The sequence below is a fragment of the Oncorhynchus gorbuscha genome, unplaced genomic scaffold, assembly GCF_021184085.1.
Source record: "Oncorhynchus gorbuscha isolate QuinsamMale2020 ecotype Even-year unplaced genomic scaffold, OgorEven_v1.0 Un_scaffold_528, whole genome shotgun sequence".
Lineage (NCBI taxonomy): Eukaryota > Metazoa > Chordata > Actinopteri > Salmoniformes > Salmonidae > Oncorhynchus > Oncorhynchus gorbuscha.
In genome coordinates this window covers 380,511-395,744 of record NW_025745353.1, presented here as the reverse complement: position 1 = coordinate 395,744, position 15,234 = coordinate 380,511, and the positions used below count along the sequence as shown (strand labels likewise).

General features: G+C 48.1%; 1 protein-coding gene across 4 annotated transcripts in view; it reads left to right on the top strand.

Annotated features, from left to right (window-relative positions):
* LOC124018478 (structural maintenance of chromosomes protein 2-like) overlaps nt 1-15,234 on the top strand; it is a 65,069-nt gene that overhangs the window by 44,661 nt on the left and 5,174 nt on the right. For all 4 annotated transcript variants that reach the window (XM_046333807.1, XM_046333808.1, XM_046333809.1 and 1 more), the window contains exons 21-24: nt 464-538; nt 2,440-2,559; nt 7,439-7,639; nt 14,746-14,862. In XM_046333807.1, coding sequence (XP_046189763.1) covers nt 464-538; nt 2,440-2,559; nt 7,439-7,639; nt 14,746-14,862 — 513 coding nt within the window. The remainder of the gene's footprint in view (nt 1-463; nt 539-2,439; nt 2,560-7,438; nt 7,640-14,745; nt 14,863-15,234) is intronic.

The following is a 15,234-nucleotide window of genomic DNA, read 5'->3' as shown; positions in this document are numbered from 1 at the left end:
GCTCTCTCCTTCCTCAACCGCTCTCTCCTTCCTCAACCGCTCTCTCCTTCCTCAACCGCTCTCCTTCCTCAACCGCTCTCTCCTTCCTTCCTCAACCGCTCTCTCCTTCCTCCTCTCCTCAACCGCTCTCTCCTTCCTCAACCGCTCTCTCCTTCCTCAACCGCTCTCTCCTTCCTCAACCGCTCAACCGCTCTCTCCTTCCTCAACCGCTCTCTCCTTCCTCAACCGCTCTCTCTCCTTCCTCCTCAACCGCTCTCTCCCCTCCCCCGCTCTCCCATCAACCTCTCTCTCCCCTCCCCCTCTCTCCCATCAACCTCTCTCTCCCCTCCCCCTCCCTCTCCCCTCCCCCTCTCTCTCCTTCATCAACCTCTTTCCCCTCCCCCTCTCTCTTCCTTCATCAACCTCTTTCCCCTCCCCCTCTCTCTCCTTAATCAACCTCTCTCCCCTCCCCCTCTTTCTCCAGGAGTCTGTGCGTAAGGCCCAAGAGGAGTTGACTAGACAGAAAGAGGTGATCGTAGCCCAGGACAAAGAGATCAAGGTATGATCACTACATTACTGTCAGTAGTACTGGTGTTGTTATTACCATGCTGCTCCTCATCATCGTCATGTTGTCGTGGAAAACATCTCGGACACGCAGAACTGAAATCCTTCATAAAAGCATCAGATGCTGGATGATGTTCTGCTGGAGATGTAGGTGAAAAGATACTAAGGAGATTAGCAAAGTCCCCCCCCCCCACCCCACAATGGATCAGTCCACTCAGACAGGAACCAATCAGACGGGTGTCTAGTGCACCATTAAAATCTGTTGACCAACAGCCTATCAACCAACCAGTTGACTAAATGGGATCAGCCCTAGCCGTCACTCAGCTAAGAAAGCCTAATATTGCACGAGACATTTTTATTTATTTTTACAAGCATTTAAATGCTGAAAGTGAGCGCAGAGGATGTGCAAGAGAATATGGTTGAGGCTCCTACATCCGTAGTATCTACAGCCCAATTAGAGGATCCTACATTCCATACAACCCAATTAGAGGATCATCCATACAACCCAATTAGAGGATCCATCCATACAACCCAATTAGAGGATCCTACATCCATACAACTCAATTAGAGGATCCTACATCTGTAGTATCTACAACTCAATTAGAGAGGATCCTACATCCATAGTATCTACAACCCAATTAGAGGATCCTACATCCGTACAACCCAATTAGAGGATCCGTACAACCCAATTAGAGGATCCGTACAACCCAATTAGAGGATCCGTACAACCCAATTAGAGGATCCGTACAACCCAATTAGAGGATACACAACCCAATTAGAGGATCCTACAATCCCAATTAGAATACAACCCAATTAGAGGATCCGTACAACCCAATTAGAGGATCCGTACAATCCGTACAACCCAATTAGAGGATCCGTACAATTAGAGGATCCGTACAACCCAATTAGAGGATCCGTACAACCCAATTAGAGGATCCGTACAATCCAATTAGAGGATCCGTACAATCCGTATCTACAATTAGAGGATCCGTACAACCCAATTAGAGGATCCGGCACAACCCAATTAGAGGATCCTACAACCCAATTAGAATTAGAGGATCCTATCCGTACAACCCAATTAGAGGATCCGTACAACCCAATTAGAGGATCCGTACAACCCAATTAGAGGATCCGTACAACCCAATTAGAGGATCCGTACAACCCAATTAGAGGAGAGGATCCGTACAACCCAATTAGAGGATCCGTACAACCCAATACAACTCAATTAGAGGATCCGTACAACCCATTAGAGGATCCGTACAACCCAATTAGAGGATCCGTACAACCCAATTAGAGGATCCGTACAACCCAATTAGAGGATCCGTACAACCCAATTAGAGGATCTACAACTCAATTAGAGGATCCTCATCCGTACAACCCAATTAGAGGATCCTACATCCGTACAACCCAATTAGAGGATCCTACATCCGTACAACCCAATTAGAGGATCCGTACAACCCAATTAGAGGATCCTACATCCGTACAACCCAATTAGAGGATCCTACATCTGAAAATGAACATGTTGTGAGATTTTACCCAGACCTCAAGTGGTCTCCTGATATGGTTTAAACATTGTTATGGACTTGAAGTGTGATTTTTTTTTTTTTTTGAGAATAAAAACCTGAGAAAATTGGGGGAGGAATAAAATTGAGAAAAGAGGCTCCTAGAGACACTACAATATCAGTTGTTACGTGCATCTGTCCATGAGAGATTACTATAACCTCTGATCTAGGATCAGATCACTTTGTAAAAAATATCTCAGTTCTGCCCAACTCTTACGAGCTACTTTGATGATGTAATTTCATGTTCCATGTCAACAAAGTGTGTGTGTGTGTGTGTGTGTGTGTGTGTGTGTGTGTGTGTGTGTGTGTGTGTGTGTGTGTGTGTGTGTTCCAGGGTAAAAGTACAGAAGCCAACCATATGAGAGAGAGAACCAATGAGTCTCAGTTGAAGATTAAAGAGTTGGAACACAACATCAGCAAACACAGGAAAGACAGTCAGGAGGCTGCTGCTAAGGTACAGTTACTGATCAACAACAACATCAACAACAAACACAGTAAAGACAGTCAGGAGGCTGCTGCTAAGGTACAGTTACTGATCAACAACATACACAGTAAAGACAGTCAGGAGGCTGCTGCTAAGGTACAGTTACTGATCAACAACATACACAGTAAAGACAGTCAGGAGGCTGCTGCTAAGGTACAGTTACTGATCAACAACAACAATACACAGTAAAGACAGTCAGGAGGCTGCTGCTAAGGTACAGTTACTGATCAACATCAACAACATACACAGTAAAGACAGTCAGGAGGCTGCTGCTAAGGTACAGTTACTGATCAACATCAACAACATACACAGTAAAGACAGTCAGGAGGCTGCTGCTAAGGTACAGTTACTGATCAACAACAACAAACACAGTAAAGACAGTCAGGAGGCTGCTGCTAAGGTACAGTTACTGATCAACAACAACAACATACACAGTAAAGACAGTCAGGAGGCTGCTGCTAAGGTACAGTTACTGATCAACATCAACAAACACAGTAAAGACAGTCAGGAGGCTGCTGCTAAGGTACAGTTACTGATCAACAACAACAACACACTAAAGACAGTCAGGAGGCTGCTGCTAAGGTACAGTTACTGATCAACATACACAGTAAAGACAGTCAGGAGGCTGCTGCTAAGGTACAGTTACTGATCAACATCAACAACATACACAGTAAAGACAGTCAGGAGGCTGCTGCTAAGGTACAGTTACTGATCAACATCAACAACATACACAGTAAAGACAGTCAGGAGGCTGCTGCTAAGGTACAGTTACTGATCAACAACAACAACATACACAGTAAAGACAGTCAGGAGGCTGCTGCTAAGGTACAGTTACTGATCAACATCAACAACATACACAGTAAAGACAGTCAGGAGGCTGCTGCTAAGGTACAGTTACTGATCAACATCAACAACATACACAGTAAAGACAGTCAGGAGGCTGCTGCTAAGGTACAGTTACTGATCAACAACAAACACAGTAAAGACAGTCAGGAGGCTGCTGCTAAGGTACAGTTACTGATCAACAACAACAAACACAGTAAAGACAGTCAGGAGGCTGCTGCTAAGGTACAGTTACTGATCAACAACAACATACACAGTAAAGACAGTCAGGAGGCTGCTGCTAAGGTACAGTTACTGATCAACAACAACACAGTAAAGACAGTCAGGAGGCTGCTGCTAAGGTACAGTTACTGATCAACAACAACATACACAGTAAAGACAGTCAGGAGGCTGCTGCTAAGGTACAGTTACTGATCAACAACAACATACACAGTAAAGACAGTCAGGAGGCTGCTGCTAAGGTACAGTTACTGATCAACAACAACAACATACACAGTAAAGACAGTCAGGAGGCTGCTGCTAAGGTACAGTTACTGATCAACAACAACATACACAGTAAAGACAGTCAGGAGGCTGCTGCTAAGGTACAGTTACTGATCAACAACAACATACACAGTAAAGACAGTCAGGAGGCTGCTGCTAAGGTACAGTTACTGATCAACATCAACAAACACAGTAAAGACAGTCAGGAGGCTGCTGCTAAGGTACAGTTACTGATCAACAACAAAACACAGTAAAGACAGTCAGGAGGCTGCTGCTAAGGTACAGTTACTGATCAACAACAACAAACACAGTAAAGACAGTCAGGAGGCTGCTGCTACACAGTAAAGTACAGTTACTGATCAACAACAACAAACACAGTAAAGACAGTCAGGAGGCTGCTGCTAAGGTACAGTTACTGATCAACAACAACAAACACAGTAAAGACAGTCAGGAGGCTGCTGCTAAGGTACAGTTACTGATCAACAACAACATACACAGTAAAGACAGTCAGGAGGCTGCTGCTAAGGTACAGTTACTGATCAACAACAACAAACACAGTAAAGACAGTCAGGAGGCTGCTGCTAAGGTACAGTTACTGATCAACAACAACAAAACACAGTAAAGACAGTCAGGAGGCTGCTGCTAAGGTACAGTTACTGATCAACAACAACAAACACAGTAAAGACAGTCAGGAGGCTGCTGCTAAGGTACAGTTACTGATCAACAACAACAACATACACAGTAAAGACAGTCAGGAGGCTGCTGCTAAGGTACAGTTACTGATCAACAACAACAAACACAGTAAAGACAGTCAGGAGGCTGCTGCTAAGGTACAGTTACTGATCAACATCAACAAACACAGTAAAGACAGTCAGGAGGCTGCTGCTAAGGTACAGTTACTGATCAACAACAAACACAGTAAAGACAGTCAGTTACTGATCAACAACAACAAACACAGTAAAGACAGTCAGGAGGCTGCTGCTAAGGTACAGTTACTGATCAACAACAACAAACACAGTAAAGACAGTCAGGAGGCTGCTGCTAAGTACAGTTACTGATCAACAACAACAAACACAGTAAAGACAGTCAGGAGGCTGCTGCTAAGGTACAGTTACTGATCAACAACAACAACACAGTAAAGACAGTCAGGAGGCTGCTGCTAAGGTACAGTTACTGATCAACAACAACAAACACAGTAAAGACAGTCAGGAGGCTGCTGCTAAGGTACAGTTACTGATCAACAACAACAAACACAGTAAAGACAGTCAGGAGGCTGCTGCTAAGGTACAGTTACTGATCAACAACAACAAACACAGTAAAGACAGTCAGAGGCTGCTGCACAGTAAAGACAGTACAGTTACTGATCAACAACAACAAACACTGTAAAGACAGTCAGTTACTGATCAACAACAACAAACACAGTAAAGACAGTCAGGAGGCTGCTGCTAAGGTACAGTTACTGATCAACAACAACAAACACTGTAAAGACAGTCAGTTACTGATCAACAACAAACAAAGACAGTCAGGAGGCTGCTGCTAAGGTACAGTTACTGATCAACAACAACAAACACAGTAAAGACAGTCAGGAGGCTGCTGCTAAGGTACAGTTACTGATCAACAACAAACAGTAAACACAGTCAAGGCTGCTGACAGTCAGTTACTGATCAACAACAACAAACACAGTAAAGACAGTCAGGAGGCTGCTGCTAAGGTACAGTTACTGATCAACAACAACAAACACTGTAAAGACAGTCAGTTACTGATCAGTTACTGATCAACAACAAACACAGTAAAGACAGTCAGGAGGCTGCTGCTAAGGTACAGTTACTGATCAACAACAACAAACACTGTAAAGACAGTCAGTTACTGATCAACAACAACAAAACACAGTAAAGACAGTCAGGAGGCTGCTGCTAAGGTACAGTTACTGATCAACAACAACAAACACTGTAAAGACAGTCAGTTACTGATCAACAACAACAAACACAGTAAAGACAGTCAGGAGGCTGCTGCTAAGGTACAGTTACTGATCAACAACAACAAACACTGTAAAGACAGTCAGTTACTGATCAACAACAACAAACACAGTAAAGACAGTCAGGAGGCTGCTGCTAAGGTACAGTTACTGATCAACATCAACAAACACAGTAAAGACAGTCAGGAGGCTGCTGCTAAGGTACAGTTACTGATCAACAACAACAAACACTGTAAAGACAAAGACAGTCAGTTACTGATCAACAACAACAAACACAGTAAAGACAGTCAGGAGGCTGCTGCTAAGGTACAGTTACTGATCAACAACAAACACAGTAAAGACAGTCAGGAGGCTGCTGCTAAGGTCAGTTACTGATCAACAACAACAAACACAGTAAAGACAGTCAGGAGGCTGCTGCTAAGGTACAGTTACTGATCAACAACAACAAACACTGTAAAGACAGTCAGTTACTGATCAACAACAACAAACACAGTAAAGACAGTCAGGAGGCTGCTGCTAAGGTACAGTTACTGATCAACATCAACAAACACAGTAAAGACAAGACAGTGCTAAGGTACAGTTACTGATCAACAACAACAAACACTGTAAAGACAGTCAGTTACTGATCAACAACAACAAACACAGTAAAGACAGTCAGGAGGCTGCTGCTAAGGTACAGTTACTGATCAACAACATGCACAGTAAAGACAGTCAGTTACTGATCAACAACAACAACATACACAGTAAAGACAGTCAGGAGGCTGCTGCTAAGGTACAGTTACTGATCAAGGCTGCCAACAAACATACACAGTAAAGACAGTCAGACAGTCAGTTACTGATCAACAACAAACACAGTAAAGACAGTCAGGAGGCTGCTGCTAAGGTACAGTTACTGATCAACAACAACAAACACAGTAAAGACAGTCAGTTACTGATCAACAACAAACACAGTAAAGACAGTCAGTTACTGATCAACTCTGCTTTCTAATCTCCATTTGATCTGTCGTCTCTTTATGTTGTTCATATTCTGTCACAGCACTAGATGTTCCTTCTGTTAGAGGAACGTGAGAGTCGTGTTCCGCTAGCCAGACTAACATCTATTTTCTCTCTATCCATCTCTCTCCCTGTCCTCTATCCATCCTCCCTCTCCCTGTCCTCTATCCATCTCTATCCATCTCTCTCACTGTCCTCTATCCATGTCTCTCCCTGTCCTCTATTCATCCCTCTCTCTATCCATCTCTCTCACTGTCCTCTATCCATGTCTCTCCCTGTCCTCTATTCATCCCTCTCTCTATCCATGTCTCTCCCTGTCCTCTATTCATCCCTCTCTATCCATCCCTCTCCCTGTCCATCATTCATCCCTCTCTCTATCCATCTCTCTCCCTGTCCTCTATCCATCTCTCTCCCTGTCCTCTATCCATCTCTCTCCCCGTCCTCTATCCATCTCTCTCCCTGTCCTCTATCCATCTCTCTCCCTGTCCTCTATCCATCTCTCTCCCTGTCCTCTATCCATCTCTCTCTCTATCCTCTATCCATCCCTCTCTCCAGGTGTCTCGTATGTTAGAGGAACACGAGTGGATCAGTCAGGAGAGAGGCCTGTTCGGCCAGCCCAACACGGGATACGACTTCAAGGTCAACAACCCTAAAGAGGCGGGCCAGAGGCTGAGGAAGCTGGAAGAGTCCAAGACACGACTGGAGAGATCTGTCAACAAGAGAGCCATGAACATGTTGAGTCAGGCTGAGGAGAGGGTGAGTTTGGGGAGGTGTTAAACATGTTGAGTCAGGCTGAGGAGAGGGTGAGTTTGGGGAGGTGTTAAACATGTTGAGTCAGGCTGAGGAGAGGGTGAGTTTGGGGAGGTGTTAAACATGTTGAGTCAGGCTGAGGAGAGGGTGAGTTTGGGGAGGTGTTAAACATGTTGAGTCAGGCTGAGGAGAGGGTGAGTTTGGGGAGGTGTTAAACATGTTGAGTCAGGCTGAGGAGAGGGTGAGTTTGGGGAGGTGTTAAACATGTTGAGTCAGGCTGAGGAGAGGGTGAGTTTGGGGAGGTGTTAAACATGTTGAGTCAGGCTGAGGAGAGGGTGAGTTTGGGGAGGTGTTAAACATGTTGAGTCAGGCTGAGGAGAGGGTGAGTTTGGGGAGGTGTTAAACATGTTGAGTCAGGCTGAGGAGAGGGTGAGTTTGGGGAGGTGTTAAACATGTTGAGTCAGGCTGAGGGAGAGGGTGAGTTTGGGGAGGTGTTAAACATGTTGAGTCAGGCTGAGGAGAGGGTGAGTTTGGGGAGGTGTTAAACATGTTGAGTCAGGCTGAGGAGAGGGTGAGTTTGGGGAGGTGTTAAACATGTTGAGTCAGGCTGAGGAGAGGGTGAGTTTGGGGAGGTGTTAAACATGTTGAGTCAGGCTGAGGAGAGGGTGAGTTTGGGGAGGTGTTAAACATGTTGAGTCAGGCTGAGGAGAGGGTGAGTTTGGGGAGGTGTTAAACATGTTGAGTCAGGCTGAGGAGAGGGTGAGTTTGGGGAGGTGTTAAACATGTTGAGTCAGGCTGAGGAGAGGGTGAGTTTGGGGAGGTGTTAAACATGTTGAGTCAGGCTGAGGAGAGGGTGAGTTTGGGGAGGTGTTAAACATGTTGAGTCAGGCTGAGGAGAGGGTGAGTTTGGGGAGGTGTTAAACATGTTGAGTCAGGCTGAGGAGAGGGTGAGTTTGGGGAGGTGTTAAACATGTTGAGTCAGGCTGAGGAGAGGGTGAGTTTGGGGAGGTGTTAAACATGTTGAGTCAGGCTGAGGAGAGGGTGAGTTTGGGGAGGTGTTAAACATGTTGAGTCAGGCTGAGGAGAGGGGAGTTTGGGGAGGTGTTAAACATGTTGAGTCAGGCTGAGGAGAGGGTGAGTTTGGGGAGGTGTTAAACATGTTGAGTCAGGCTGAGGAGAGGGTGAGTTTGGGGAGGTGTTAAACATGTTGAGTCAGGCTGAGGAGAGGGTGAGTTTGGGGAGGTGTTAAACATGTTGAGTCAGGCTGAGGAGAGGGTGAGTTTGGGGAGGTGTTAAACATGTTGAGTCAGGCTGAGGAGAGGGTGAGTTTGGGGAGGTGTTAAACATGTTGAGTCAGGCTGAGGAGAGGGTGAGTTTGGGGAGGTGTTAAACATGTTGAGTCAGGCTGAGGAGAGGGTGAGTTTGGGGAGGTGTTAAACATGTTGAGTCAGGCTGAGGAGAGGGTGAGTTTGGGGAGGTGTTAAACATGTTGAGTCAGGCTGAGGAGAGGGTGAGTTTGGGGAGGTGTTAAACATGTTGAGTCAGGCTGAGGAGAGGGTGAGTTTGGGGAGGTGTTAAACATGTTGAGTCAGGCTGAGGAGAGGGTGAGTTTGGGGAGGTGTTAAACATGTTGAGTCAGGCTGAGGAGAGGGTGAGTTTGGGGAGGTGTTAAACATGTTGAGTCAGGCTGAGGAGAGGGTGAGTTTGGGGAGGTGTTAAACATGTTGAGTCAGGCTGAGGAGAGGGTGAGTTTGGGGAGGTGTTAAACATGTTGAGTCAGGCTGAGGAGAGGGTGAGTTTGGGGAGGTGTTAAACATGTTGAGTCAGGCTGAGGAGAGGGTGAGTTTGGGGAGGTGTTAAACATGTTGAGTCAGGCTGAGGAGAGGGTGAGTTTGGGGAGGTGTTAAACATGTTGAGTCAGGCTGAGGAGAGGGTGAGTTTGGGGAGGTGTTAAACATGTTGAGTCAGGCTGAGGAGAGGGTGAGTTTGGGGAGGTGTTAAACATGTTGAGTCAGGCTGAGGAGAGGGTGAGTTTGGGGAGGTGTTAAACATGTTGAGTCAGGCTGAGGAGAGGGTGAGTTTGGGGAGGTGTTAAACATGTTGAGTCAGGCTGAGGAGAGGGTGAGTTTGGGGAGGTGTTAAACATGTTGAGTCAGGCTGAGGAGAGGGTGAGTTTGGGGAGGTGTTAAACATGTTGAGTCAGGCTGAGGAGAGGGTGAGTTTGGGGAGGTGTTAAACATGTTGAGTCAGGCTGAGGAGAGGGTGAGTTTGGGGAGGTGTTAAACATGTTGAGTCAGGCTGAGGAGAGGGTGAGTTTGGGGAGGTGTTAAACATGTTGAGTCAGGCTGAGGAGAGGGTGAGTTTGGGGAGGTGTTAAACATGTTGAGTCAGGCTGAGGAGAGGGTGAGTTTGGGGAGGTGTTAAACATGTTGAGTCAGGCTGAGGAGAGGGTGAGTTTGGGGAGGTGTTAAACATGTTGAGTCAGGCTGAGGAGAGGGTGAGTTTGGGGAGGTGTTAAACATGTTGAGTCAGGCTGAGGAGAGGGTGAGTTTGGGGAGGTGTTAAACATGTTGAGTCAGGCTGAGGAGAGGGTGAGTTTGGGGAGGTGTTAAACATGTTGAGTCAGGCTGAGGAGAGGGTGAGTTTGGGGAGGTGTTAAACATGTTGAGTCAGGCTGAGGAGAGGGTGAGTTTGGGGAGGTGTTAAACATGTTGAGTCAGGCTGAGGAGAGGGTGAGTTTGGGGAGGTGTTAAACATGTTGAGTCAGGCTGAGGAGAGGGTGAGTTTGGGGAGGTGTTAAACATGTTGAGTCAGGCTGAGGAGAGGGTGAGTTTGGGGAGGTGTTAAACATGTTGAGTCAGGCTGAGGAGAGGGTGAGTTTGGGGAGGTGTTAAACATGTTGAGTCAGGCTGAGGAGAGGGTGAGTTTGGGGAGGTGTTAAACATGTTGAGTCAGGCTGAGGAGAGGGTGAGTTTGGGGAGGTGTTAAACATGTTGAGTCAGGCTGAGGAGAGGGTGAGTTTGGGGAGGTGTTAAACATGTTGAGTCAGGCTGAGGAGAGGGTGAGTTTGGGGAGGTGTTAAACATGTTGAGTCAGGCTGAGGAGAGGGTGAGTTTGGGGAGGTGTTAAACATGTTGAGTCAGGCTGAGGAGAGGGTGAGTTTGGGGAGGTGTTAAACATGTTGAGTCAGGCTGAGGAGAGGGTGAGTTTGGGGAGGTGTTAAACATGTTGAGTCAGGCTGAGGAGAGGGTGAGTTTGGGGAGGTGTTAAACATGTTGAGTCAGGCTGAGGAGAGGGTGAGTTTGGGGAGGTGTTAAACATGTTGAGTCAGGCTGAGGAGAGGGTGAGTTTGGGGAGGTGTTAAACATGTTGAGTCAGGCTGAGGAGAGGGTGAGTTTGGGGAGGTGTTAAACATGTTGAGTCAGGCTGAGGAGAGGGTGAGTTTGGGGAGGTGTTAAACATGTTGAGTCAGGCTGAGGAGAGGGTGAGTTTGGGGAGGTGTTAAACATGTTGAGTCAGGCTGAGGAGAGGGTGAGTTTGGGGAGGTGTTAAACATGTTGAGTCAGGCTGAGGAGAGGGTGAGTTTGGGGAGGTGTTAAACATGTTGAGTCAGGCTGAGGAGAGGGTGAGTTTGGGGAGGTGTTAAACATGTTGAGTCAGGCTGAGGAGAGGGTGAGTTTGGGGAGGTGTTAAACATGTTGAGTCAGGCTGAGGAGAGGGTGAGTTTGGGGAGGTGTTAAACATGTTGAGTCAGGCTGAGGAGAGGGTGAGTTTGGGGAGGTGTTAAACATGTTGAGTCAGGCTGAGGAGAGGGTGAGTTTGGGGAGGTGTTAAACATGTTGAGTCAGGCTGAGGAGAGGGTGAGTTTGGGGAGGTGTTAAACATGTTGAGTCAGGCTGAGGAGAGGGTGAGTTTGGGGAGGTGTTAAACATGTTGAGTCAGGCTGAGGAGAGGGTGAGTTTGGGGAGGTGTTAAACATGTTGAGTCAGGCTGAGGAGAGGGTGAGTTTGGGGAGGTGTTAAACATGTTGAGTCAGGCTGAGGAGAGGGTGAGTTTGGGGAGGTGTTAAACATGTTGAGTCAGGCTGAGGAGAGGGTGAGTTTGGGGAGGTGTTAAACATGTTGAGTCAGGCTGAGGAGAGGGTGAGTTTGGGGAGGTGTTAAACATGTTGAGTCAGGCTGAGGAGAGGGTGAGTTTGGGGAGGTGTTAAACATGTTGAGTCAGGCTGAGGAGAGGGTGAGTTTGGGGAGGTGTTAAACATGTTGAGTCAGGCTGAGGAGAGGGTGAGTTTGGGGAGGTGTTAAACATGTTGAGTCAGGCTGAGGAGAGGGTGAGTTTGGGGAGGTGTTAAACATGTTGAGTCAGGCTGAGGAGAGGGTGAGTTTGGGGAGGTGTTAAACATGTTGAGTCAGGCTGAGGAGAGGGTGAGTTTGGGGAGGTGTTAAACATGTTGAGTCAGGCTGAGGAGAGGGTGAGTTTGGGGAGGTGTTAAACATGTTGAGTCAGGCTGAGGAGAGGGGCTGAGTTTGGGGAGGTGTTAAACATGTTGAGTCAGGCTGAGGAGAGGGGAGTTTGGGGAGGTGTTAAACATGTTGAGTCAGGCTGAGGGTGAGTTTAGGGAGGTGTTAAACATGTGGTCAGGCTGAGGAGAGGGGAGTTTGGGGAGGTGTTGTGTGGTCAGGCTGAGGAGAGAGGGGGAGTTTAGGGAGGTGTTGTTGAGTCAGGCTGAGGAGAGGGTGAGTTTGGGGAGGTGTTAAACATGTTGAGTCAGGCTGAGGAGAGGGTGAGTTTGGGGAGGTGTTAAACATGTTGAGTCAGGCTGAGGAGAGGGTGGGTTTGGGGAGGTGTTAAACATGTTGAGTCAGGCTGAGGAGAGGGTGAGTTTGGGGAGGTGTTAAACATGTGAGTCAGGCTGAGGAGAGGGTGAGGGGAGGTGTTAAACATGTTGAGTCAGGCTGAGGAGAGGGTGAGTTTGGGGAGGTGTTAAACATGTTGAGTCAGGCTGAGGAGAGGGTGAGTTTGGGGAGGTGTTAAACATGTTGAGTCAGGCTGAGGAGAGGGTGAGTTTAGGGAGGTGTGTGTGGTCAGGCTGAGGAGAGGGTGAGTTTGGGGAGGTGTTAAACATGTTGAGTCAGGCTGAGGAGAGGGTGAGTTTGGGGAGGTGTTAAACATGTTGAGTCAGGCTGAGGAGAGGGTGAGTTTGGGGAGGTGTTAAACATGTTGAGTCAGGCTGAGGAGAGGGTGAGTTTGGGGAGGTGTTAAACATGTTGAGTCAGGCTGAGGAGAGGGGGAGTTTGGGGAGGTGTTAAACATGTTGAGTCAGGCTGAGGAGAGGGTGAGTTTGGGGAGGTGTTAAACATGTTGAGTCAGGTTGAGGAGAGGGTGAGTTTAGGGAGGTGTGTGTGGGGTCAGGCTGAGGAGAGGGTGAGTTTGGGGAGGTGTTAAACATGTTGAGTCAGGCTGAGGGGGGAGGTGTTAAACATGTTGAGTCAGGCTGAGGAGAGGGTGAGTTTAGGGAGGTGTGTGTGGGGTCAGGCTGAGGAGAGGGTGAGTTTGGGGAGGTGTTAAACATGTTGAGTCAGGCTGAGGAGAGGGTGAGTTTGGGGAGGTGTTAAACATGTTGAGTCAGGCTGAGGAGAGGGTGAGTTTGGGGAGGTGTTAAACATGTTGAGTCAGGCTGAGGAGAGGGTGAGTTTGGGGAGGTGTTAAACATGTTGAGTCAGGCTGAGGAGAGGGGGAGTTTGGGGAGGTGTTAAACATGTTGAGTCAGGCTGAGGAGAGGGGAGTTTGGGGAGGTGTTAAACATGTTGAGTCAGGCTGAGGAGAGGGTGAGTTTGGGGAGGTGTTAAACATGTTGAGTCAGGCTGCGGAGAGGGTGAGTTTGGGGAGGTGTTAAACATGTTGAGTCAGGCTGCGGAGAGGGTGAGTTTGGGGAGGTGTTAAACATGTTGAGTCAGGCTGAGGAAAGGGTGAGTTTGGGGAGGTGTTAAACATGTTGAGTCAGGCTGAGGAGAGGGTGAGTTTGGGGAGGTGTTAAACATGTTGAGTCAGGCTGAGGAGAGGGTGAGTTTGGGGAGGTGTTAAACATGTTGAGTCAGGCTGAGGAGAGGGTGAGTTTAGGGAGGTGTGTGTGGTCAGGCTGAGGAGAGGGTGAGTTTGGGGAGGTGTTAAACATGTTGAGTCAGGCTGAGGAGAGGGGGAGTTTGGGGAGGTGTGTGTGGTCAGGCTGAGGAGAGGGGGAGTTTGGGGAGGTGTGTGTGGTCAGGCTGAGGAGAGGGGGAGTTTGGGGAGGTGTGTGTGGTCAGGCTGAGGAGAGGGGGAGTTTGGGGAGGTGTGTGTGGTCAGGCTGAGGAGAGGGGGAGTTTAGGGAGGTGTTTTACATGTTGAGTCAGGCTGAGGAGAGGGTGAGTTTAGGGAGGTGTGTGTGGTCAGGCTGAGGAGAGGGTGAGTTTAGGGAGGTGTTTGTGGTCAGGCTGAGGAGGGTGAGTTTAGGGAGGTGTTTTACATGTTGAGTCAGGCTGAGGAGAGGGTGAGTTTAGGGAGGTGTTTTACATGTTGAGTCAGGCTGAGGAGAGGGTGAGTTTAGGGAGGTGTGTGTGGTCAGGCTGAGGAGAGGGGGAGTTTAGGGAGGTGTGTGTGGTCAGGCTGAGGAGAGGGGAGTTTAGGGAGGTGTGTGGGGTCAGGCTGAGGAGAGGGGGAGTTTGGGGAGGTGTGTGTGGTCAGGCTGAGGAGAGGGGAGTTTAGGGAGGTGTGTGGGGTCAGGCTGAGGAGAGGGTGAGTTTGGGGAGGTGTGTGTGGTCAGGCTGAGGAGAGGGGAGTTTGGGGAGGTGTGTGTGGTCAGGTTGAGGAGAGGGGGAGTTTGGGGAGTGTGTGTGGTCAGGCTGAGGAGAGGGTGAGTTTGGGGAGGTGTTAAACATGTTGAGTCAGGCTGAGGGTGAGTTTAGGGAGGTGTGTGTGGTTCCTTTGGACCTTGTACCAAATCTATTTGTATTCCTTCTGCCCCTCTTGGGTCCTTCTCGAGGTTCTGGCAGATGTCAATAGGTAATAGTAGCTTTGATATGATTGGAGGAGAGTTGAGAACGTGACCCGTGACCCTGTTTTTGCCCCATCAGTATAATGACCTGATGAAGAAGAAGAGGATCGTAGAGAATGACAAGTCTAAGATCCTCCAGACCATAGAGGAGCTGGACCAGAAGAAGAAGGAGGCCCTCAACATCGCCTGGCAGAAGGTCTGTCTGTCTCTGTGTCTGTCTGTCTGTCTCTCTGTCTGTCTCTGTCTGGCAGAAGGTCTGTCTCTGTCTGTGTGTTTGATAAATGTCTTAATGATACAGGACCATTTTGATGTGAAAACAAGTTGTGGTAAAAAGACACGACTGTTAGTGGCGTCGCCAGACTGTGTTAGTGCGTCGCCAGACTGTGTTAGTGACGTCGCCAGACTGTGTTAGTGACGTCGCCAGACTGTGTTAGTGGCGTCGCCAGACTGTGTTAGTGACGTCGCCAGACTGTGTTAGTGACGTCGCCAGACTGTGTTAGTGGCGTCGCCAGACTGTGTTAGTGGCGTCGCCAGACTGTGTTAGTGACGTCGCCAGACTGTGTTAGTG